At 40.0% G+C, this 23,609-nt stretch overlaps 2 protein-coding genes across 4 annotated transcripts in view; one reads left to right on the forward strand and one right to left on the reverse strand.

Annotated features, from left to right (window-relative positions):
- The window catches only part of LOC130454521 (transient receptor potential cation channel subfamily M member 2-like), a 78,343-nt gene that overhangs the window by 44,320 nt on the left and 10,414 nt on the right, over nucleotides 1-23,609 (reverse strand). The gene's annotated exons all lie outside the window — the stretch shown is intronic.
- The window catches only part of LOC130453591 (mucin-16-like), a 51,439-nt gene continuing 47,447 nt past the window's right edge, over nucleotides 19,618-23,609 (forward strand). Inside the window, exons 1-2 of one of the 3 annotated variants that reach the window (XM_056798724.1) lie at nucleotides 19,618-19,707; nucleotides 21,244-21,360. In XM_056798724.1, coding sequence (XP_056654702.1) covers nucleotides 21,339-21,360 — 22 coding nt within the window. In that variant the 5' untranslated portion in view covers nucleotides 19,618-19,707; nucleotides 21,244-21,338. The other 2 variants (XM_056798725.1, XM_056798723.1) reach the window with 2 other exon arrangements.

Raw genomic sequence — 23,609 nt, forward strand, 5'->3', positions numbered from 1 at the left:
AAAGTAATTTTTAATGATTGCCTTGATTTCCTCTTCATTGGAGGTGAGGTCCCCCTTTTCATCTTTGATGCTGTTAATTTGCTTTTCTTCTTTCCTTTTTTTAATTAGATTGACCAGTACTTTGTCGATTTTGTTTGTTTATTCAAAGTACCAGCTTCTATTCTTATTTATTAAATCAATAGTTCTATCACTTTCTATTTTATTAATTTCTCCCTTAATTTTTCAGATTTCTAGTTTGGTTTTCTGCTGGGGGTTTTTAATGTGATCGCTTTCGAGTTTTTTTTTATTTGCATATCCAATTGATTGATTTCTGCTCTCCCTAGTTTGTTAATATTGTAAACCTTAAAATTTCTTAGACTTATGAATGTTGGAAATTTCCCCCATTGGGGAATTTTATACTTGAAAAATTACCTAGTGATAGTAAGAACTCTATTGGAATGTGAAACTCCTTGATATGGGAGGATCCTTCTCCTCCCTACTTTAGACTACTTTAGGTTGAAACCTTTTGCTAAACAATGGAAAGGGCTTGACCTATGCTTATGGATAGAACAGGAAGTTCTTTGAGTCATGATTGATACAATGGGATACTAAGTATCTATAAAGGTGGGGCAACTTGTAAACTTGCTTAAACCAAAAAAGGAAAAGATTTAATCAGAGTCTTCCTCTTGATGAAATTAAGACAACCCAAGAATGTTTTCTAGGGTTCAGATGAATTAAAGAGACTGAATCTACTCAGCTGTGAATTCAAATGGGCTGTCTTTTTTAAACATCTACAGTGATTAGTAGATGTGAGAACTGAGGGGAGGGAACTTAGATTTTTCCTTTAAAGATAGCAGGGTCTGAGCCAGGAGGGGGAGGCTTGAAGGAGTCTTTCTCTGGAGGAACTTGACGGAGAACTCAGGGAGAGAGGCTGGAAGGAGAGAGGCTGGAAGGAGAACTCGGGATGAGTCAGGAGGACATTCTCTGGATGGAGGCTCGCTTGAAGGTTCTTGGAGGAGCTCTTGGAGACTCTGTTGGTCTTGGGAGCAGGATTTGGGGAGACTCTCTCTTTGAGGAAGGACACTGGCCTGGTGTCATTAGAACCTTTACCTAGACAGATCTTGGGTGAGTGATAAAACAAACTGACTGATTTCTCTCTTAGGACTGAGGTCTAGGCCTTATTGGCTTAAGGCCCTTCATACTTATTCCTTTCTTACTTTCTCTCTTTTTCTATTGATTAATCAGTGTATTATGAATTAAATTTCTCTATAAAACCCAGTTGGCTTGGACATATTCATAATTTGGGAATATATTCCCTGGCGACCATCTTATATTAATTAAAACAAGACACTGTAGGAAACATATTTCAGCGGTCATAATTGTTATATATTTCCCTGGCTCACAAACATTTTAATTATAACAACATATGCCCTCAGGGATATGAATTTACCTCTGATTACTACTTTGGCTGCATCCCTTAAAAATTTGAAAGGATGTCTCGCCTTTGTCATTTTCCTAGATGAAATTATTAATTGTTTCTGTGATTTCTTCTCTAACTAAACAATTTTAGAGTATCATATTGTTTAATTTCCAATTAATTTTTGATTTGGTTTTCCACGTACTGTTACTGATCATTATTTTTATTGCCTTGTGATCTGAAAAGGCTGCATTTATTATTTCTGCTCTTCCGCATTTGTATGCCATGTTTCTGTGACCTACTGTATGGTCAATCTTTGTGAATGTGCCACATGGTGCTGAGAAGAAGGTGTATTCCTTTTTGTCCCTATTTATTTTTCTCCATATGTCTATGAACTCTAATTTTTCTAAGATTGCATTCACTTCTTTTACCTCTTTCTCATTTATTTTTTGATTTGATTTATCTAAATTTGATAATGGTTGGTTCAAATCTCCCACTAATATTGTTTTGCTGTCTATTTCTTCCTTTAATTCTCCTACTTTCTCCATTAGAAATTGTAGCAGTCCAGCCCATAGACATTATGGGGAGACAAGGAATGTGAGTGAGCACATGGCCATCCTGTGCATGGCAATAAATTTTATTGCCAGCGTGGCTGAAGTTTAGGCACGAAACCTTGCTTTCCTTTGTCTCACTCTCCCGGGCATAATAACCCCACCTTCACCTTGTCATAAGTTGCATTATCCAATGGGAATACCCCAGGTAACTCATCCATATGTATTGAGGTATCATATAACTATTCAATATGTATTGAGCTGTCAAGACTATAAATAAACGAGCCACAGTAAGCTCCGCCCACTTGAAGAGCATCCACAGGTTTGATAAGGAGCATCTTCTCCCCTGTCTCTCTCTCTTCTCTATCTTTCTCACTAAGGCCTGGTCTTTAGGCCAGGCCTGCCTTACTTCCTCTCTTTCTCCTAATGCTACCTAGCATTATCTATCTCCTGTTGTTTCTGATCTCCATTCCATCTGAGGTAGCATTATCCTCTGACCAGTATAGTGTTAAATTGAGATCATTGGGTGGTTTAGGCTGAATAACACTCAGTGGTCAGAGCTTAGCTGTGGGCTCATACAAATAATATTTGTCTACTGACTCAATTACTCACATCTCTAAAGTCGGTTCGTTCACGCCCTTCTCGGGATCAAAACTTCTACTCTATCTCTATCCTCTCTTTCTCACCCTTGCAGCCTCTCGCAGGCCGGGAGGCCATATCTGGCGCCCACGTGCCTAGGACCCACACCTGGCCCTTTCTCGTGGCATTCTACCTTTATTTCTCACGGCAGTAGGGAGGGCGCGCCCCAAGACGCGAAGGATTTCTCAGGCTTGGCGGAACGGAGCCAGAGGACGATCCCTTTGGGTCTGCCCAACGGAAGGTGAGTTGTTCTCAGAGATGGGTTTGACTATTTCCTCCCATGCAGGTTATATACGACTCCTCATGTTGTTAATTGAACAGGGAGGTAGGAAGGTCTCTAAAGCGCAGATCAAAGCCTTGCTACAGGTAATTCAAAAGGCTTTCCCAGCCTTCCCATCCATGGGGACGCTAGAAGTTGCTCAATGGGACCATATACGTCAATCCTTAACGGACTATCAAAAGGAAGGTAACAGAGTCAGGAAAACGGTATTTAACACCTGGTCAATTATCAGAACTATTCTAGAGGATTTAGCTATTCAAACCTCTAATGCAGGGGAGAAGGAATCTCCACAGACTCAGGAATTAAAAAAGCAGGATCTCAAATCCACTGCTCCTGAGGTGACTGATGGGGGAAGGGAAGGAGAGTGTTCAGGATGGTCTGGGGATCCTCCAGAGGCCCCAGGCTATAATTCAAAGGAGAGTAAAACAAAAGCGTCATTTACAACTCCAAAGCTGTATCCTTCTTTAAACACTCTGACCCCTCCCCCTCCCACCCCTCCCCCAGACTATGGGTTGGCTTCACGAGCCTCTCTCGTGGCCACCCCACCCCCACCTTGCTCGCCTGAAGTTTCTAAGCCTGATTCACTCAGGAATGAGCCAATCTCGCCTACTCAAAAAGGCAAGGAGGACATTTCTGCTTTCCCAGTCAGGTATATAGAGGACCGTGAGGATGCCAACAGACACATTGCTCAGCATAAGCCCATAGACTGTAAGGTCTTGAAAATGCTCAGAAGCAGCATATTGAAAAACGGGGCAATCGCGCCATTCCCATTAGCCCTCCTCAGTAATCTGACTCAACAGACACTCACACCGGCTGACTGGTACCTGGCAGCCGAGTCCGCCCTCAGCGGAGGTGACTATTTGACCTGGAAACTGAAATTCCATGATCTATGTTCCCTACAGGCCTCAGAGAACAGGCAGGCAGGTATCAATGTGCCCTTTGAACAATTGGTAGGGCAAGGAGAATTCGAACCTATTGCTAGGCAAATCGCAGCAACAGAGCAGGTTTTTAGCCAGATAGCCAGCGCTGCCACTAAGGCATGGAGAGCCCTACCCGGGAAGGATTCAGAGAGCCTGTACACAGAGATTATCCAAAAGCAAAACGAATCTTTTGCTGACTTTGTGGATAGGCTCAGTACAGAAGTCCGCAGACATATCCCTCATGAAGATGCAGCTAAGGTTCTCATTAGGGACCTTGCTTTTTTAAATGCTAATGAACAGGCCAGAAGAGCTTTAGCTCCCATTAAAGCTACAGGGACCCTGACAGATTTTTTAAGAGCATGCCAAGACATAGGCATGGGTGAGACACGATCTATTTTAACAGTACGTGAGCAGCCGAGAATGCCTAAAGGGCAATGCCATGCGTGCGGCAGGAGAGGTCACTATCGTAGAGCATTTCCAAATAAAAGAACAGGAAAGACCCCAGATATCTGCCCCAAATGCGGAAAGGGCAGGCATTGGGCTTCTGAGTGCAGAGCTGGCAATAAGCGAAGTCTTCCCAACACAGGGTCTAACACCCAGTTAAACTAGACTTCGGGCCAGCCTTGAGCCCAGGAGTAAATCAGGGCAGAACCATGAGGTATTCTTTTCGATTCCCTATAATTGCAGCCGAAAGCATAGTATTAAAAGAGAACTCAGAGCCTACTTGGATTCCAGCTAGCTTTCGTTTCCCAGTACCTCAAGGTGCTAAAGGGTTAATACTAGGCAACCCTGACCTCATTGCAAAAGGTTTAGAAATCTTTCCTACATTGTTTCAGGATAAGGGGACCAATGGGCTCCACATCCTGGCTGCTGCAAAGCCAGCATTTTGCATTTCAAAGGACACTAATCTAGCTTACCTGACCATATTCCCTGAAGCTGATTTTTCTCTAAAGAGCAAGCTTCAAAAAAGCAGCCTTGACTCCACAACCCTAGGATTGTTTTGGTCTCAAAAAGTGACTCAGGATAGGATGGTAATGTCTTTGTTTGTAGAAGACAGGGTTATCTCAGGCATCCTGGATTCTGGAGCAGACATCTCGGTGATCTCTGCTACGGATTGGCCAGAATCATGGGAAGTCATTGAACCTCACCAGAAGTTAATAGGCATAGGCACGCCTGAGCATATTCTCCAATCAGCGAATACTTTATCGTGGTCTGATAGTGAAGGACATAGAGGTATATTTAAACCTTATGTACTAGATATTGCCCAATCTCTTTGGGGCAGAGAGGTTATGTCCGCTATGAACATAACATTGACCACATCGGACAAACTGCACACAGAATTTGTGGGTGCGGCAAGCGTCTTCCCGCTATTCGCTGACCCTATCACGTGGTTAAATTCCAAACCCATTTGGATTAACAAATGGCCTATATCTAAGGAGAAATTAGTACATTTAGAGGCCATAATACAGGAACAATTAAGCTTAGGTCACATACGAGAATCAAACAGTCCCTGGAACACCCCGATTTTTCTGGTGCCAAAGAAGGCAGGGAAGTGGAGGCTAGTACATGATCTTAGGAAGATCAATGAACAGCTAGTGGACATGGGGACAAGGCAACCGGGATTACCTTCCCCGGGTTCGATTCCCATAAACTGGAATCTGATAGTTATAGATTTGAAGGATTGTTTTTTCAATATCCGCCTGTCCCCACAAGATTGTCACAGATTCGCATTCTCTGTACCCTCAATAAATTATAGTACTCCTTTCAAAAGATACGAATGGCTCTGCCTTCCACAGGGCCTTCGTGTCAGTAGTTGTTTATGCCAGAAATATGTAGCTTATGCCCTAGAAAAGGTTAGACATAAACACGCGAAATATCACATAATCCAATATGTGGATGACATTCTGTTAGTGGCGCCATCTAGTGGCGAGGTGGAGATATTGCTCTCAGACGCCACCAAAGCTTTAACAGCGGCAAATCTGGTGATCTCTAAGGAAAAGATTCAAACCACGCCCCCTTACAAGTACCTAGGAACGCTAGTGTATGATCAAGAGATCTGACCACAGAAAATTGAGATTCGTAGAGATTCCCTGAATACGTTGAACGACTTCCAGAAGTTGTTAGGTGATATTAATTGGCTCAGACCTTTTCTAAAAATCTCTACAGGACAGTTAGAAAACCTCTATGCCACTTTAAAGGGAGATGCTGCTTTATCATCCCCTAGAACACTGTCTCCCAAAGCGGAGGAGGAGTTAAAGGTAGTGGAAGAAGCAGTGTCAAAAGCCAGATTGTATAGAATTGATCCATCATTACCCTTAATAGCATCTGTTCTACAGACAAGGTATACTCCCACAGGTGCTTTACATCAGGATCAACACATCATAGAATGGATTCACTTAGCCAATCAAGAAACTAAATCCCTCACTAGCTATCTAGAACTTATCATTTTACTGATTACTTTGAAAATTGAGGACTTACTAGAAGTGGACATGGCTGGTTCTAGACTTGCTATTGAAGCAGGTCCTATACAGAACACGCAGTGGAAGATAGTGGCTGCCACACAGCCAATATACACGTTTAAGGTCAAGGTGAAAAACTCAGGACTTGATCTTGAGTATGACAGTCACATCAATGTCACTGCATGTGTTTTTGCTCCTTATGTAATGCTAGTAGGTAACAGCCTTCGAATTTTTAAAAATGACCAAGGTCTATATGAGATCAACTGCACAAAATGTCGACTACATCAATGCCTTAGTCCTAAAAACCAAGATTCATATGTTGCTATTATGTATCATCCACCTTTAATGTGGGTACCTGTCGACTTGACAGAGACGTGGGCATCTACGCCTACTGTGCACATTGTTCAAAAGGCATTTAACATGGTTATACACAGGTCCAAGAGAATGGTCTTGGAAGTTATAGGAGCCGTAGTCTCAGTAATTGCCATGATCACATCACTAACCACGGCAACATTGGCATTAACTTCCTCTATCCCGAACCATGAGTTCATACAGGAAGTGGTGTCTAACTCTTCCAAATTATGGCACACTCAGCAGAGTATTGACTTAGCTTATAGAGATGAGCTGGACAGTTTAAAAGATGCTGTGTTTTGGTTAGGTAAAGAGGTTGAAGCTTTACACGCAAGAATTACTTATCCCTGTCATTACAATCAAACGGGTTATTGTATTACTCCGTTGCCATATGATAATGTGTCATATGAATGGCAACTGATCGTTCAGCACATCAAGGGTGCTTGGGGAAGTCATAACAGCACCTTGGACATTATTAAATTGCAACAGCAGATCAACAGATTAGACCAAATTGTATATGAGAATGAGGCTGCAAACATAGCTGCAAATTGGGAAGCAACTTTATCTTCCCTGGATCCCCAAAATTGGTTTGGTAGAGCTAACTTAACCAGCATTGGTACTATCATTTTATTCATATTATTGGCTATTGGTTTGATTATACTTTGCAGCAGAAGCTGTAAAAACAGAGCCTACATTCAAGGCATACTGCCAGAATTGGCACGGTCTTATCACACTAGGCAATTGGTGCCTGAAAATGTTGAATTGAACACGACCGTTCCATGAAAGACCAGAGTATCATGATATTTTACATTCCAATCTTTGCTATATACTGAGAATGTGAAGGCATGTTTGCTATGTCACATGTCTGTCCCTCCTGAATTGTTCAGAGAGGATGTTTTTTCTTTAAAGGGATCTCTCCCACCACACAATCAAAAAGAAAAGGGAGAGGAATCTTATACAGATCAGTATTTCTAAGAAATCTTACAGAGATCAGTATTTTGCTATAAGATCAGTATTTATATTTTTAAAGGACACTTTTTAAAGTCACTTTTGATTGATCAACCTTGATTTTTTCTTTTACACTATTAAGGCCAGAACTTTGAGTATAAAGAAGGTACTGTTAATGCTCTGATCCAAATTATGAAGGTGCAAAGATTTCTAGAATTACAGTCACCTTACGGTCAGTAAACATGAGAACATGACAGCAATTGTTAATTTTCAGTTGACCATTCTGGAGAGTGATGTCTGATTGCATGTAAGGGGAATCACCCCACCTCCCCCACTAAACCAGAGTGAGCTACCTGAGCGCTCACCAGGACAGCGAGTGAGTGGGGAGCGTCTCTGTCTGGGGGGGCACTCCAGGGTCCTTGGGATCTGGGGACTGCCAGGAAAAAACGTCTCAGGGCGCTTTCACTGGAGAAGCCAGCGGACTTCGGGCGGGCTGCACTGAACAAGGCGCGCTGATTATCTGGGCGGAGCTGAATACCTGGGCTCGGAGGCTGGGAAGAACTAGTCTGAAGCAACCTAAATTCACAGAAAAACCACTCTTATAACCCAGACCCCAGACCAAAAAGGAAAGGGATATAAAACCACCAAAGGGATGGCTCACATGGCCCAAAATCAAGCCTCCAGGAAGAAAGGGAAAAAAGTGACTATTGAAAACTTTTATGGTGGAAGTACCCAAGGAAAAGGGGAGAATGAGGAGGAAATCCAAAAAAATTCAGAACACGCCTCCCAAAATGGAAACTATCAACAAGCTCTGGAAGATCTCAAACTGGAACTTATCCGAAAGATGGAAACCTTCTGGAAAGAAAAATGGGAGAAAGAGATCAGCTGTCTGACAGATAAGACTGCTCAATTGGAAAAAGAACTCGAAGCATCCAATACAAGGGCAGACAAGGCTGAAAAGCAAATCCAGTCCCTAATGACCAGAATCAAGCACCTAGAAGAAAGTGAGATGATAAAACAGCAAGAATCAATAAAGCAAACCCAAACAATTAATGAATTGGAAGAAAACATAAAATATCTCACTGAGAAGGTCACGGACCTGGAGAACAGAGGAAGACGAGAAAATCTCCGTATCATCGGTCTCCCAGAAAAACCAGAGGTAAACAACAAATTGGATTTTATTCTAGAGGAGATTATAAAAGAAAATTGCCCCCACGTTCTGGAGCAAGGGGGCAAAATAGAAATAGAAAGGATTCATAGAACACCTTCTATACTAAATCCCAAAAAGACAACGCCTAGGAATGTAATTGCCAAATTCAAGAGCTTCCAAGTAAAGGAGAAAATCCTACAAGAAGCCAAGAAGAAGAGCTTCAGATATAAGGGGGCTCCCATAAGGATCACACATGACTTAGCGGCTAACACACTAAGAGACCGCAAAGCATGGAACACGATATTTAGAAAGGCAAGAGAGCTGGGTCTCCAACCAAGAATCAACTACCCAGCAAAACTGACTATATACTTCCAGGGGAAAGTATGGGCATTCAACAAAATAGAAGATTTCCAAGCATTTGCTAAGAAAAGACCAGAGCTCTGTGGAAAGTTCGATATCCAAGCACAGAAAGCAAGAGAAACATGAAAAGGTAAATATGAAAGAAAGGGAAAAGGAGATAAATCTTATCTTTCTCTTTAAGTCAAACTCTCTTCTATAAGGACTACATTTACATCTAATTATATATATTAATATGTGGGGAAAATGTTTTGTGTAACTCTCATAAATTGTATCATCATAAGAGTAGTTAGAAGAAACATGCATAGGGAAAGATTGGGGAATCAAGAAGATTTGGGGAAAGTTGGGGCAAAAAAAGGAAAAGGGAGGGGGGAACCGTGATAATACTAAGATTAACTTCAAGAAATAGGGGGGGAATCAATAGAATAAACTTTCCCATATAAAGATACACATGGGAAGGGGAGGGGAAGAACTCTCATATGAGAAGGAGAGGAAGAGAGCGTGAAGTGGAAGTACTTAAACCTCACTCTCAGTGAAATCAAATCTGAGAGGGAAGAACATCTAGATCCAGTGGGATCCTGAATTCTATCTTATCCATTAGGGCAAGAAAGAAAGGAAAATTAAGGAGGGGGAGGGGGGAGGGAGTACAAAAAGGGAGGGAAGGAGAGGGGGGAGGGGAAGGGAGCATAAAAAGGGAGGGGCTAGAAAGGGAAGCATCTCAAGGGAGGGGACTAGGGGGACTGACCTAAAGTAAATCACTGGTTCAAAAGGAGAAAGCTAAAGAAGAAAGGTCAGAACTAGGGGAAGACATCAAAATGCCAGCGAATCCACAAATAACAATCATAACTTTGAACGTGAATGGGATGAACTCACCCATAAAACGCAGACAAATAGCAGATTGGATTAGAACACAAAACCCTACCATATGTTGTCTTCAAGAAACACATATGAGACGGGTTGACACTCACAAGGTTAGAATTAAAGGTTGGAGTAAGACCTTTTGGGCCTCAACCGATAGAAAGAAGGCAGGAGTTGCAATCATGATATCTGACAAAGCCAAAGTACAAATAGACCTGATCAAAAGGGACAGGGAAGGTAAATATATTCTGCTAAAAGGAAGTATAGACAATGAGGAAATATCACTAATCAACATGTATGTACCAAATAGTATAGCATCCAAATTTTTAATAGAGAAACTAGGAGAATTGAAGGAGGAATTAGACAGTAAAACCATATTAGTGGGAGACTTGAACCAACCACTCTCAAATTTAGATAAATCAAATCAAAAAATAAATAAGAAAGAGGTAAAAGAGGTGAATGAAATCTTAGAAAAATTAGAATTAATAGACATATGGAGAAAAATAAATAGGGACAAAAAAGAATACACCTTCTTTTCAGCACCACATGGCACATTCACAAAAATAGATCATACACTAGGTCATAGAAACATGGCACTTAAATGCAGAAAAGCAGAAATATTAACTGCAGCCTTTTCAGATCACAAGGCAATTAAAATATTGATCGGCAAGGGTACATGGAGACCCAAATCAAAAATTAATTGGAAATTAAATAACATGATACTCCAAAATCGGATAGTTAGAGAAGAAATCATAGAAACAATTAACAATTTCGTTGAAGAAAATGACAACGGCGAAACATCCTTTCAAACCTTATGGGATGCAGCCAAGGCAGTACTTAGAGGAAAATTCATATCCCTGAGTGCATATATTAACAAATTAGGGAGGACAGAGACCAAGGAATTGGAAATGCAAATCAAAAAACTTGAGAATGAACAAATTAAAAACCCCCAGAAGAAAACCATACTAGAGATCCTAAAAATTAAGGGAGAAATTAATAAAATAGAAAGTGACAGAACTATTGAGCTAATAAACAAGACTAGAAGCTGGTACTTTGAAAAAACAGACAAAATAGACAAAGTACGGGTTAATTTAATTAAAAAAAGGAAAGAAGAAAGGCAAATTAATAGCATCAAGGATGAAAAGGGGGATCTCACCTCAAATGAAGAGGAAATTAAGGCAATCATTAAAAACTACTTTGCCCAACTATATGGCAATAAATTTACCAATCTAGGTGATATGGATGAATATTTACAAAAATATAAATTGCCTAGACTAACAGAAGAAGAAATAGTTTTCTTAAATAATCCCATATCAGAAATTGAAATCCATCAAGCCATCAAAGAACTGCCTAAGAAAAAATCCCCGGGGCCTGATGGATTCACCAGTGAATTCTATCAAACATTCAGAGAACAGTTAACCCCAATATTATACAAACTATTCGACATAATAAGCAAAGAGGGAGTCCTACCAAACTCCTTTTATGACACAAGCATGGTACTAATTCCAAAGCCAGGCAGGCCAAAAACAGAGAAAGAAAACTATAGGCCAATCTCCCTAATGAATATAGATGCAAAAATCTTAAATAGGATACTAGCAAAAAGACTCCAGCAAGTGATTAGAAGGGTCATCCACCATGATCAAGTAGGATTCATACCAGGGATGCAGGGCTGGTTCAACATTAGGAAAACTATCCACATAATTGACCACATCAACAAGCAAACCAACAAGAATCACATGATTATCTCAATAGATGCAGAAAAAGCCTTTGATAAAATACAACACCCATTCCTACTAAAAACACTAGAAAGCATAGGAATAGAAGGGTCATTCCTAAAAATAATAAACAGTATATATCTAAAACCATCAGCTAATATCATCTGCAATGGGGATAAACTAAATCCATTCCCATTAAGATCAGGAGTGAAACAAGGATGCCCATTATCACCTCTATTATTTGACATTGTATTAGAAACACTAGCAGTAGCAATTAGAGAAGAAAAAGAAATTGAAGGCATCAAAATAGGCAAGGAGGAGACCAAATTATCACTCTTTACAGATGACATGATGGTCTACTTAAAGAATCCTAGAGATTCAACCAAAAAGCTAATTGAAATAATCAACAACTTTAGCAAAGTTGCAGGATACAAAATAAACCCACATAAGTCATCAGCATTTCTATATAATTCCAACACAGCTCAGCAGCAAGAACTAGAAAGAGAAATCCCATTCAAAATTACCCAAGACAAAATAAAATACTTAGGAATCTATCTCCCGAGACAAACACAGGATCTATATGAACACAACTACAAAACACTTTCCACACAACTAAAACTAGACTTGAACAATTGGAAGAACATTAACTGCTCATGGGTAGGACGAGCCAATATAATAAAAATGACCATCCTACCCAAACTCATCTATCTATTTAGTGCCATACCCATGGAACTCCCAAAAATTTTTTTTACTGATTTAGAAAAAAACATAACAAAGTTCATTTGGAAGAACAAAAGATCAAGGATACCCAGGGAATTAATGAAAAAAAATACCTAAGGAAGGGGGTCTTGCAGTCCCAGATCTCAGACTATATTATAAAGCAGCGGTCATCAAAACAATTTGGTACTGGCTAAGAGATAGAAAGGAGGATCAGTGGAATAGACTGGGGGCAAGCAACCTCAGCAAGACAGTATATGACAAACCCAAAGATCCCAGCTTTTGGGACAAAAATCCACTATTTCATAAAAACTGTTGGGAAAATTGGAGGACAGTGTGGGAAAGATTAGGCTTAGATCAACACCTCACACCCTACACCAAGATAAATTCAAAATGGATGAATGACTTGAACATAAAGAAGGAAACTATAAGAAAATTAGGCGAACACAGAATAGTATACATGTCAGACCTTTGGGAAGGGAAATACTTCAAAACCAAGCAAGAATTAGAAAGAATTACAAAATGTAAAATAAATAATCTGGATTACATCAAATTAAAAAGTTTTTGTACAAACAAAACCAATGTAACCAAAATCAGAAGGGTAGCAACAAATTGGGAAACAATCTTCATAAAAACCTCTGACAAGGGTTTAATTACTAAAATTTATAAAGAACTAAATCAATTGTACAAAAAATCAAGCCATTCTCCAATTGACAAATGGGCAAGGGACATGAACAGGCAATTCTCAGCCAAAGAAATCAAAACTATTAATAAGCACATGAAAAAGTGCTCTACATCTCTTATAATCAGAGAGATGCAAATCAAAACAACTCTGAGGTATCATCTCACACCTAGCAGATTGGCTAACATGACAGCTATGCAAAGTAATGAATGTGGAGGGGATGTGGCAAAGTGGGGACATTAATTCATTGCTGGTGGAGTTGTGAATTGATCCAACCATTCTGGAGGGCAATTTGGAACTATGCCCAAAGGGCGATAAAAGACTGTCTGCCCTTTGATCCAGCCATAGCACTGCTGGGCTTGTACCCCAAAGAGATAATGGACAAAAAGACTTGTACAAAAATATTCATAGCTGCGCTCTTTGTGGTGGCCAAAAATTGGAAAATGAGGGGATGCCCCTCAATTGGGGAATGGCTGAACAAATTGTGGTATATGTTGGTGATGGAATACTATTGTGCTAAAAGGAATAATAAAGTGGAGGAATTCCATGTGAACTGGAACAACCTCCAGGAAGTGATGCAGAGCGAAAGGAGCAGAACCAGGAAAACATTATACACAGAGACTGATACATTGTGGTACAATCGAAGGTGATGGACTTCTCCATAAGTATCAATGCAATTTCCCTGAACAATCTGCAGGGATCTAAAAAAAAAAATACTACCCACAAGCAGAGGATAAACTGTGGGAGTAAAAACACCGCTGAAAAGCAACTGCTTGACCACAGGGTTGGAGGAGATAAGACTGAGGAGAGACTCTAAATGAACACTATAATGCAAACTCCAACAACAGGGAAATGGGTTCGAGTCAAGAACACATGTGATAACCAGTGGAATCATGCGTCGGCTATGGGAGAGGGAAAGGCGGGGGGGGGGGGGGGAAGGGGAGGAAAAGAAAACGATCTTTGTTTCCAGTGAATAATGTATGAAAACGAACAAATAAAATAATATTAAAATTAAAAAAAATAATAATTGTCTACTGACTCAATTATTCACATCTCTAAAGTCGGCTTGTTCACGCCCTTCACGGGATCAAAACTTCTACTCTATCTCTATCCTCTCTCTCTCACCTTTACAGCCTCTCGCAGGCCGGGAGGCCATATTCACTCTCAATAGCTTTCAGTTTGAACCCCACAACTTCCAAATAACTCTGATTATGTCCTTTAGCGATGTTTCAGTGTAACCAAATTGAAGTGCGAAGCATTTTCCTGTACTTCTCTCAAACCTGTCCAAAGTAGAATAGAACCTTCAATTTAGTTTTCTTTTAACTCAAAATATTGCTGCATTCCTAATTAAATTCCATCAATATTATTCCAATTATATCTATTTCATACCAGAATTCATAGTATCAGTTAGTATCTCTATTCATTACTCTTATTGAAGTGGAGCACTTCATAAAATGAATCCAGACACCCCCAAAATCCAATTATGAACTTATATAGATAGGTTATAAGACATAAAGTTATTTCCTTTCACATACAGGTTCTTATTTGGCAGGCAAGCAAACCTTATCACAGATGTAGTTATGCTTAGAGGTCAGTGAGGAGTGGACAATCCTTAGGTTTGTCCTCAGGGGTTGGTTACTTTCACATGTACTTAATCACTTCTCCTCTAGTTAGCTGCATGTTACCTGGCATTCCAGCCTGACCTCTTTGATATTCCTGAAATTCCTTTTGTTTCCCGACCCTCCTAATTCTTATCCTTTGGCTAATTATAGTCCATTCCCTGGCCTGCCTAACCTGCTTGACCTCCTGGGGGTTGGGGGAAGGGGAATGGGTTTGTTTCCTGAGAAGAATGTAGGAAGGGATAGATCTACTTTTTCTACTTCAATTTAATTGTCTTCTCTTATTGGGAGACTACTTCATTATTTCTTCTGGCTTCTCTTCTATACCATTATTGTAAGTAGAGGAAAGTCACTAGACTGTAATTAATCCTCATGACAAGCCCTCTCAATTTCAGGGCTGCTTAAATTTCTCTTGTTAAGGACAAACAGTTTGCATATCATAAGCCCTTAACCTTTTTAGGTGGAACAAATATAGTACAAATGAACACATAATTTATAGCTGAATACATGTTCATCTCTAGATCACAAATTCCTTTCTATGCATTTTAAAATAATTCCTATGACCGTAGTCAAATAAAATACTGTTTAGCTCAATATTAGTATTATGAAATCCTAAGCACAGATTACCCACTTTGAAAACTTCTTGTGTTACATGATTTCTAGTTCTTACAGCACATGCATTAAAATAAAACTGATCTGAAAGATCCCCAATTTTAAATCCTAGAATAAGTTCTTCTCAACAACATAACAGTTTCTTCTGGATGACTTTTACATCTATAAAGTAGCCATACGATTTCTGTCCTCATAGAATAAAACATTTCTTCTCTGTGTCAGGCAATCACATTTCGACAATCCTCAAAAATTCACCGAAACCATTATGCATTGCAATATCTAACAAAACAACCCTCTAACCATGAGTTTTTTGTGCTCAATAAAAAATCTGGCTAACATTTCACATGTACTGACAAACACCACAATACACTATATTTGCACCATATCAAAATCATTAGCAATCCTCCCAAGTTGAGAATTGATTTTAAATGCAAATTGCTAACTGTGGAGTAAAAAATCTCCCTTTTCTGCTCAGAATTTCTCTCTTTCGCACCTTTGGGGGACCATCCAAGGGAAGAAAGAGGGAAATATAATTGAACAGGTATTTGCTTTTGTCCTCTGCTAAGGAATTTTGACAGTGGAAAGTTCAAGCATGCAACTCCACCCTTCTTTTCACATAGAGAAGAGACAGTGAAAAAGACAAAGAAAAACAGTAACATACAAAGGTGTGACAAGCATGCTTTGAGAGGAAAAAATAGGCGTTTTTAGGATCCATTCTTAAGAAAAAAATATTTGCAGGGAGAAAAATTCATTAAAATAGTTTCAGCAAACTTGGGGAAGCTGTGATGAGCTAAGCCATCTGATTGGCTGATCTGACTTTCTTGTTTCCTCTCTCTCTCTGAACTGATCTTATAAAAAAAACTGACTCTTTTTGACTGAGATTTCTTAACAAAATGCTCTTGGAGTATCTGGCCAGTTGAGCTGGAAGTGAGCTGTTTCCTGAGTCTGGCTGATTTTCTCAAGGAAGGAACTTTTAAATCCCCTCCTATTCAGATTCTCTCTCCTGCTTAGGAGCTTGCTGCCAGAGCTAGCACAGCCCCTCCCCCATAACCTAGCCCATTGAGATGCAGGTGTGGGAAGTGGAGGAACAGCCACTACATTCCCCACCTTACCTTCATTCCCAATTTATGGGCAAGGGCTTTGAAGTCCAGATAATGGCTCAGAACCAAGTCCAGGGGGACTGACTGTCCCTGGCCCATGACTGGGATGGAGGAAAGAATCAAGGGCAAAAAAAAAAAGAGGAAGAGAACAAGACAGAGAAGCCTTAAGCAGAGTGCCAAAAAGAGGATTTTTCTGTGGCTCAGTAACAAAGAGAACAAGACAGAAAAAGAGACAAACAGACAATGAAGAATTCTCTTTCAACTCCCTCCTTTTACTTGTCCTGTGCCTGCATTGCACAGTGCCCATTCACTTAATCTGTGCCCTAGATCGTCCACTAAGGGATTTACTTTGTTGGGGACTCAAACCCCAGTCTCAGGGACTTGCACCCTGGACCACCAGAGACTTGAACCCTGGTGCCCCCAACACAATGTCAGGGCAGAGGGACTCAAACCCCCTTATGTTCAGGATGAGATTTCAAGACACCGGACAATTCTCCCCATCCATCTCACCGCAATCACTACCAACCGTTCCCTATCTGGTTCCTCGAGGAAAAACAGGAAATTCATATACTTGGTGGTACACACTCAGAAACAAGAGGATTAAGATTTTTTCCCTGGGGGCTTGGCATAGGACAACCCCTACAATCCGGGGGTACAGGATCTCTTGTCCACTAAGCCTTATAAATCCAACCAGAGTCCAAATCTCCCTATACACATTCATACAACCATTCACACTTCCCCAGTCTCACCTCTTGAACATTGTCACAGGGCCTGGAAAAAGAGCTTCCCTTGTCACGGTGGTCCTCAGGGGGTCAAAGGGATGATCCCCCAAATGTTAGGGTCCAAGTTGCAGACCACCCAAGGAACACACAAAGACAATGCAATTCAAGCAAGGAAAAGCCTTTATTACTAGCACACTATCACTAGCATGCTAGGGTACAGCTCAGCAAAGCAGTTCTGTCCTCCCAGAGTTGGGACCCTACATATATACCTCACAATATTACTTAGTCTGGATGATTGTTTAAATCCTAGAGGTCTTTATGGCTAGTTATTTCTCTGAAATGTTGCAACAGTCCGGAAACACCCTATGGTCAGCTATCTGCTGAAATGTTTGCAATTTATCACATGGGTTGGAGGTCCTGTGCACTTTTTCCTTTACTTCAAAATAACCAAAGACACAGAGACTATGCATGAATCTATGGGAGATCATAGGTCTTTTTATGATGCTTCATATCTGAGGGGACTCCCTGCCTGGCATACAACAAATAGTCAGAAAATATACACTGATGGATAGATTGAGCAATTCCCTTTTTTGCGAGCATCAATGAGAAGTTGGGTGCGGGCACCCCCATTACAGGCTCAACCTTACAGGAACATACCAAGTTAACAGCCAGCCAGCCCTAGTGCCCACCACTACTGTCAGTGTTTCACGTTAGGAAAAGTCTCTCCTGTCCCCCCTGTACTGGCTAAATCTTCATGAATGTTTGGTTTCTCTTTCTTTCTTTTTGGAAGATCTCGATTTCATGGATAATTCTTGGGCCCTAGAGACTTTTATTCCTCATAAAATTTAATTCTATCTTCCTCAATTTCTCTATTTAAAACCTTTTCCAATTTCTATTCTTTGGGATTGTGAATTCGGACACTTCGTTTGGAAGAATTAGGGGAAGCAATATTTTGCCCATTGCTTTTCTTTTTTAAATTTTATTCAATAGTTTAAAAAACTCAATAAAACAAACATATCTATACACAATGAACAAGATTGTACATAAATGAAGTTACAAATCTCTGCTATGTTTAACTTACTTTTCTTCACATATAAATAATAAATTCTGAACACAAGTATCCTTCCTCCTCCCCACCCTATCTGCATCAAAGAAAGTATTATATGGGAGACCAGTATGTTTATACAATTTAAATCTTTAATGTTTTTACCTTTCAGTTTACATGCTGGAGGTAACATTCACAATTTATTCTTCTAGTATTAATTCTGTCATTGTGTATAGTGTTCTCTTGGTTCTACTCATTTCACTATTCATTAGCCTGTGTAGTTCTTTCCCAGTTCCTTAAAAATTTCCCGGTTTATCACTACTTACAGCATAGTACTGTTCAACCACAATCATGTACCACAATTGGTATAGCCAATTCCCAATTAATGGGCATCCCTTCAGTTGCCAATTCTTTGAACCCACAAAGTGAGTTACTTTAAATTTTTTAGAACATATGAGTTCTTTTCCCTTTCCTCTGATCATCTTGGAAAACAGACACAGTTATGGGATTCTTGAGTCTATACAATTTTATGACTATATGTGTAGGTCTGAATAACTCTTCACAATGGATGGATTGGCTGGTTTACAGTTCCACCAACAATGTATTTGTTCTTTTTTCCCACATCCCCTCCAATAATTGCCCTTTGGTCAGTTTAGCCAATCTGCTGTGTATGAAAGAATATCTCAGAAGTTGGCATTTCTCTAATCACTAGTGACTTGGAGCACTTTTTTCATATAACTATATATGGCTTTGATTTCTCCACCTAAAACTTGTCTATTTATAACTTTGGGCCATTTATCAATTTGGGGATGGCTGTTTTTCTTACAAACACAGCAAAGATCTCTATATGTTTGACATTTGAGTGTATAAAAATGTCTTCCCAATTTTCTGCTTTCCTTCTAATCTTGACAGAATTTATTTTATTTCTACCAAATCTTTTCAAATTAATGCACTCAAAATTACCCCCATTTCACATTTCACAATGCTCTCTGCTCAGTCTACCAATTCCCACTATGAATTGTGCTACAGGGATACAATGTCCAGAGGCACCCCCAAACAATCATTTCTTTTCTTTAAGGACCACCCCATCCCCAGAACTACTGAAGCTTCTTCAAGAGAGTCTATGGACACTAACTTTCTCCCACATCATTCCACATCAGTTGAGTCTAATGGTATGCTAGACTCTGATCCTTCCTCAGACATCAGCCCAAAAGGGATCTCTTTTTTCTTTCCCCCATGGGCACCCCTAGTGAAGCCACAACTTCAGGGTGGGAACCTATCACTACCAGATATCCTGAAACTAGTCCATTCAACTGCTTCCACAAAAAGATCTCTTCTTCAGGGAAAGGCATTAGCTGAACATTTACTATTTTCATCTGACTCAGTCTCTATGAGCAATGTTCCCATTTCAAAGACATCACATTCAGTTGATTCTGACATCACAATGAAGGCCCCTATAAAAAGATTTACTCAGCTCAGTTGGGCTACCTTGGACTAAGGTCCCCATCAACCCTTACCTTTTTCATTTTCTCCCCTGAACGATGGGTGCAATGTGCACCCATATGCATAGGAAAAGAAAAAAGCAGGTAAAGTCTTTGGTTCAGTTCATGGTCCTTCATGAACTCTTTTTCTTCTCTGGAAGATCAGGGTCATGTTTGAGTTGGGGAGGTTGATTACTTTCTGCTTTAAGGTAGGAAGAAACTACATATATTTAACATGAAGACATTCCATTCTCTGATAGAGCCTCCCCTGGAGAATTTTGGATTCTAATGGTCACTTTAGTTTCTCCTACTCTTCTTCAATGTCATCTTGTCTTCCTTGGGCCCCAAATGATCCTTCCTTTCCTCACTTTGGTCAAAGCCTTTACATAGGAGTTAAAATTGGGCTGTGGTAAGTGCCTTGGGGCAGTTAAGAAAAGGGATAGATTGATCAAATATACTCAGATTTTTTGTATGGACTTCTTTAGAACATCCTTATTTGAATGGGCTCTGCCTGGTATACAGTAATTCTCAATAAGTATGTGCTGAATAAGGGATTGACTGAAATCTCTTTTTTAAAAGTATGAGCAACAGCCTAGGTCTCAACACTGCCACTGGCAGATCTAACCTTACAGGAAGATACCATATCTCCAGCCAGTGAGTCCCTGGTGCCCATTACCAGTGCTAGTACTTCAGGTTTGTAAGAGTCAATCTCTGCTGACTCTGCTGGACAAATGTACATGGGACCCAGTTTCTGTTTCCTCTTTCTGAGAGTTCTCCATCTCATGGATATTTACAGAGCTATTCTTGGTTCTTGGTGATTTGCATTTGAATTTCCTTTTCTGGGAACATTTTTGTTCTTTCTTCCTCAGTTTCTCTCTTTGGAGCTTTCTCTCCTAAGTATCTATTTTTCTTGATTGAAAGTAGATGGCCTTTTTTATCCTTTGGAAGATGTAGGAGAAGGGAGAGTTTGCCCTCTGCTTGTCTAGGAGGCTATTTGAGGAGAGTGAACATTTGTCAGTAGATTAAATTTACTAGTCTGCCAAGGGGAGTCATTCAAAGGAAGAGGATTTGAGGAAGTGGTCTTTGGAGCCCAGGAGGGAGTAAGAGCACATTGCAGACAGGTCTTGTTCCCACCACCTCCAGTGGATTCACAAGGAAGCATCAACTCCTGCTGGGGATCTTGTTAGTCCATGGGAATCACTCCTGACTCTCTCCTTTCATAATCTGTATTGGTGGACCTGACTTCAGGGGTTTTAAGATATTCTGTCATGGTCACTCCAGTTCCCTTTCAGACTGTCTGGAAGGGAGTTATTTGGCACTCAAAATAACTTCTTCCCCTCCTTACTTTTTTTGTCTTATCTTTTCTCCTTCTCCACTCCTCCCTTCCTATTGGCTCAAATTGACTGTCATTATTTTGGGCAACTGATTTAAGTGATTCGATGGACTTTGAGAAAGAGGGACCTGTGGGGCCAATATAAGGAAGTAAAGGAGAGAGAGAGAGAAGACACAGGCAGTATATTTTGAATTTTGAATCTTTCTAAACAATTTTTGTACTTTGCCTTCCTCATGATGGTACTCAAGTCAATAAATGTTAATAAGTGTTATTTGATTGACTTTCTGACTGACTTACTTTTCCCACAGAGTTAAACAGAAGACTAGCTTCTGGAAGAAAAAAATTTGACACATCTTTGCCTGATGGTACCATCGCCCCATCAGATGACTCCTCGGTGTCCACAATGACTGCCAACAATACTTCAGGTCAGTAGAAGCCTCCTTTTTGCCTTCTCTGTTTGACAGAAATTCTTTCCTCCCAGGTCATCCTTCCTCTTTTAAGGGCTTTCCATTTCACCATTATTTGTACTGCTTTTCCTTCATCTCATATTAATTACATGGTTGATACAGTTGAATGAAGATAGTAGGAGGAAAAATTTGTGGTCTGGTCTCTTTATTTTTCAAAATGTTAGAATGAAATAGATAGAAGAAGAAGGTTGTTAAAAGTTTTAATCAAAGGGACCGGAGTTCACTGGAAGAAGATTACAAACAGTTTGTTTTTCTCAGAAGCCTTCTTCAGTATATGCTCTGTATAGGCTTTGTAGTAAGACTCTTAATATTTGAATTAAACATCGTAGCTCATCCATCACTAAGGGTTTTTTTGATCATCGGAATAGATGATTACTTCTCCAACTGGTGTGTTGGATCTACCTGCTATTCCTTGAGTATCCATTTCTTTTCCATTACATCAATATTGAATATCTTTTCTATATTTTCCCCTGGGATAATAACTTGAGTTTTCAACCAGAATACCACCTGTTTATTGGCATCAGTTTGAGCACAAACAAATTTACTTATAATACGCAATGTATTCCATTCAGCCTCAAACTCTAATTAGAGCTGCATGACCCTGATCAAATCAATGGTCCTTAATTGCTGCCTGCCTCAGTTTCCTCATCTATAATATGGGGATAGCACATACTTCCTAGGGTTAATTTCTGAAAAAATAAGATGAAATAATCAAGTAATAGTAGTCTTTAAAAGCACAGTAGTTGTCATACAGTGTTATTGAAACATCATTATTAGCTCTATATTATATATATATATAATTTATATGTATATTATATTACTATATAATATAATTAAAATATATATTAACTCTGTAATGCCCTTCAGGAGATAATACATTGCAGAACATCAGAGGGTTAGAAAATATATAAGTCTGGAGGGGAATATCAAGATTATTTAGTTCAAAGACCCCATTTTACAGATGAGGTTTGCCCAAAGTCACAGCAGGAGTAAGTATCCAAGTTAGGAATTGAACCCAGGTATACAGTACCTTCTATTTCTTGAGCTCCTTCCATTTTACCATGTTGTCTCCTGGGTGAAATCTCTCCCCTGGCTTTTTCCTCTCTGGGTGCCTATTTTGGGCTACTTTGGAGCTTGGATTTCCAAGTTATGTCTCTTAAATCAGTCTTGTCTCCCTCAGATCACTATATAGGAGGGTAGCCTGCCTATATGGTCTGTGTGGCTCCACTGCTTGTTGGTGAAAACGGAATAGTCCTATTGTTCCTGGGATATCCAAATCTGAGATATAATTTTGTAATTGGATTTTCCCTGGAGTCAGAGTAAATATTAATAACAGAATGCATACAATCATAGGCTGTGAAGTGAGTACCATGCATTTGCTACCTTGCACACTATGAGTTAATCATGACAGATCCCTGGACCCCTCCCTCATTCCTTCCTGCAGACAAAGTAGCTGATGTGGTGTGCACCACACAAATGCTAAACCCAAGAGCAGCAGAAGGTCCTGTAGCAACTGACAAACAGCTTTCTAGCACTCAGCCACCCTCAGTTCTAATCTGGCCTCAGATGTCTCCTGACTGTGTAACCCTGTACAAGGCATTTAACCCTCATCGCCTAGTCCTTACCACTCTTTTGTACATATAGTATGTATTGTTTCCAAGGCAGAAGAATGTAAGGGTTAAAAACATGCCCTTAACTATACAGGTTAGTAGATGTTGTGACAAGGAAATCACTTTAAAAGACTCATATATATATTAATTTTAGGTCACCAAGGAATTCAGCTATGTAATTCCTAAATGAAAACTCAAGTCAGCAGTCAACCTTTTAAGGAGTTTAATTACAAACAGGAGGAAGAAAGGAATTAGAGATAGAGAGAGAGAGGGAGAGAGAAAGGGGAGAGAAGGGAATAGGGCTTAAATACCCCTTCTGTTTAGGCTGGGCCAAAAGGCCCAAGCCCTTAGATAGCTGAGGCAATGAAAAGAGATCAGTCCCTATCACTCACGTGACCAAAATGAAGAAACAGTCTCAGGGGCCTCCACCTCCAGCTTCCTTCAGAGCAAGCTTCTCCGAGCACAACCTCTCCAACCAACCACCCCTAGTCCTCAGACCCCGCTATCTTTAAGGAAACCATCCAAGTTCCCTCCCCTCAGTTCTCACATTTACCAATCACTGTCCATGTCTTCCCTGTGCCAATGGAGGCTCTACCT

The sequence above is a fragment of the Monodelphis domestica genome, chromosome 5 (genome assembly GCF_027887165.1).
Source record: "Monodelphis domestica isolate mMonDom1 chromosome 5, mMonDom1.pri, whole genome shotgun sequence".
Taxonomy (NCBI): Eukaryota; Metazoa; Chordata; class Mammalia; order Didelphimorphia; family Didelphidae; genus Monodelphis; species Monodelphis domestica.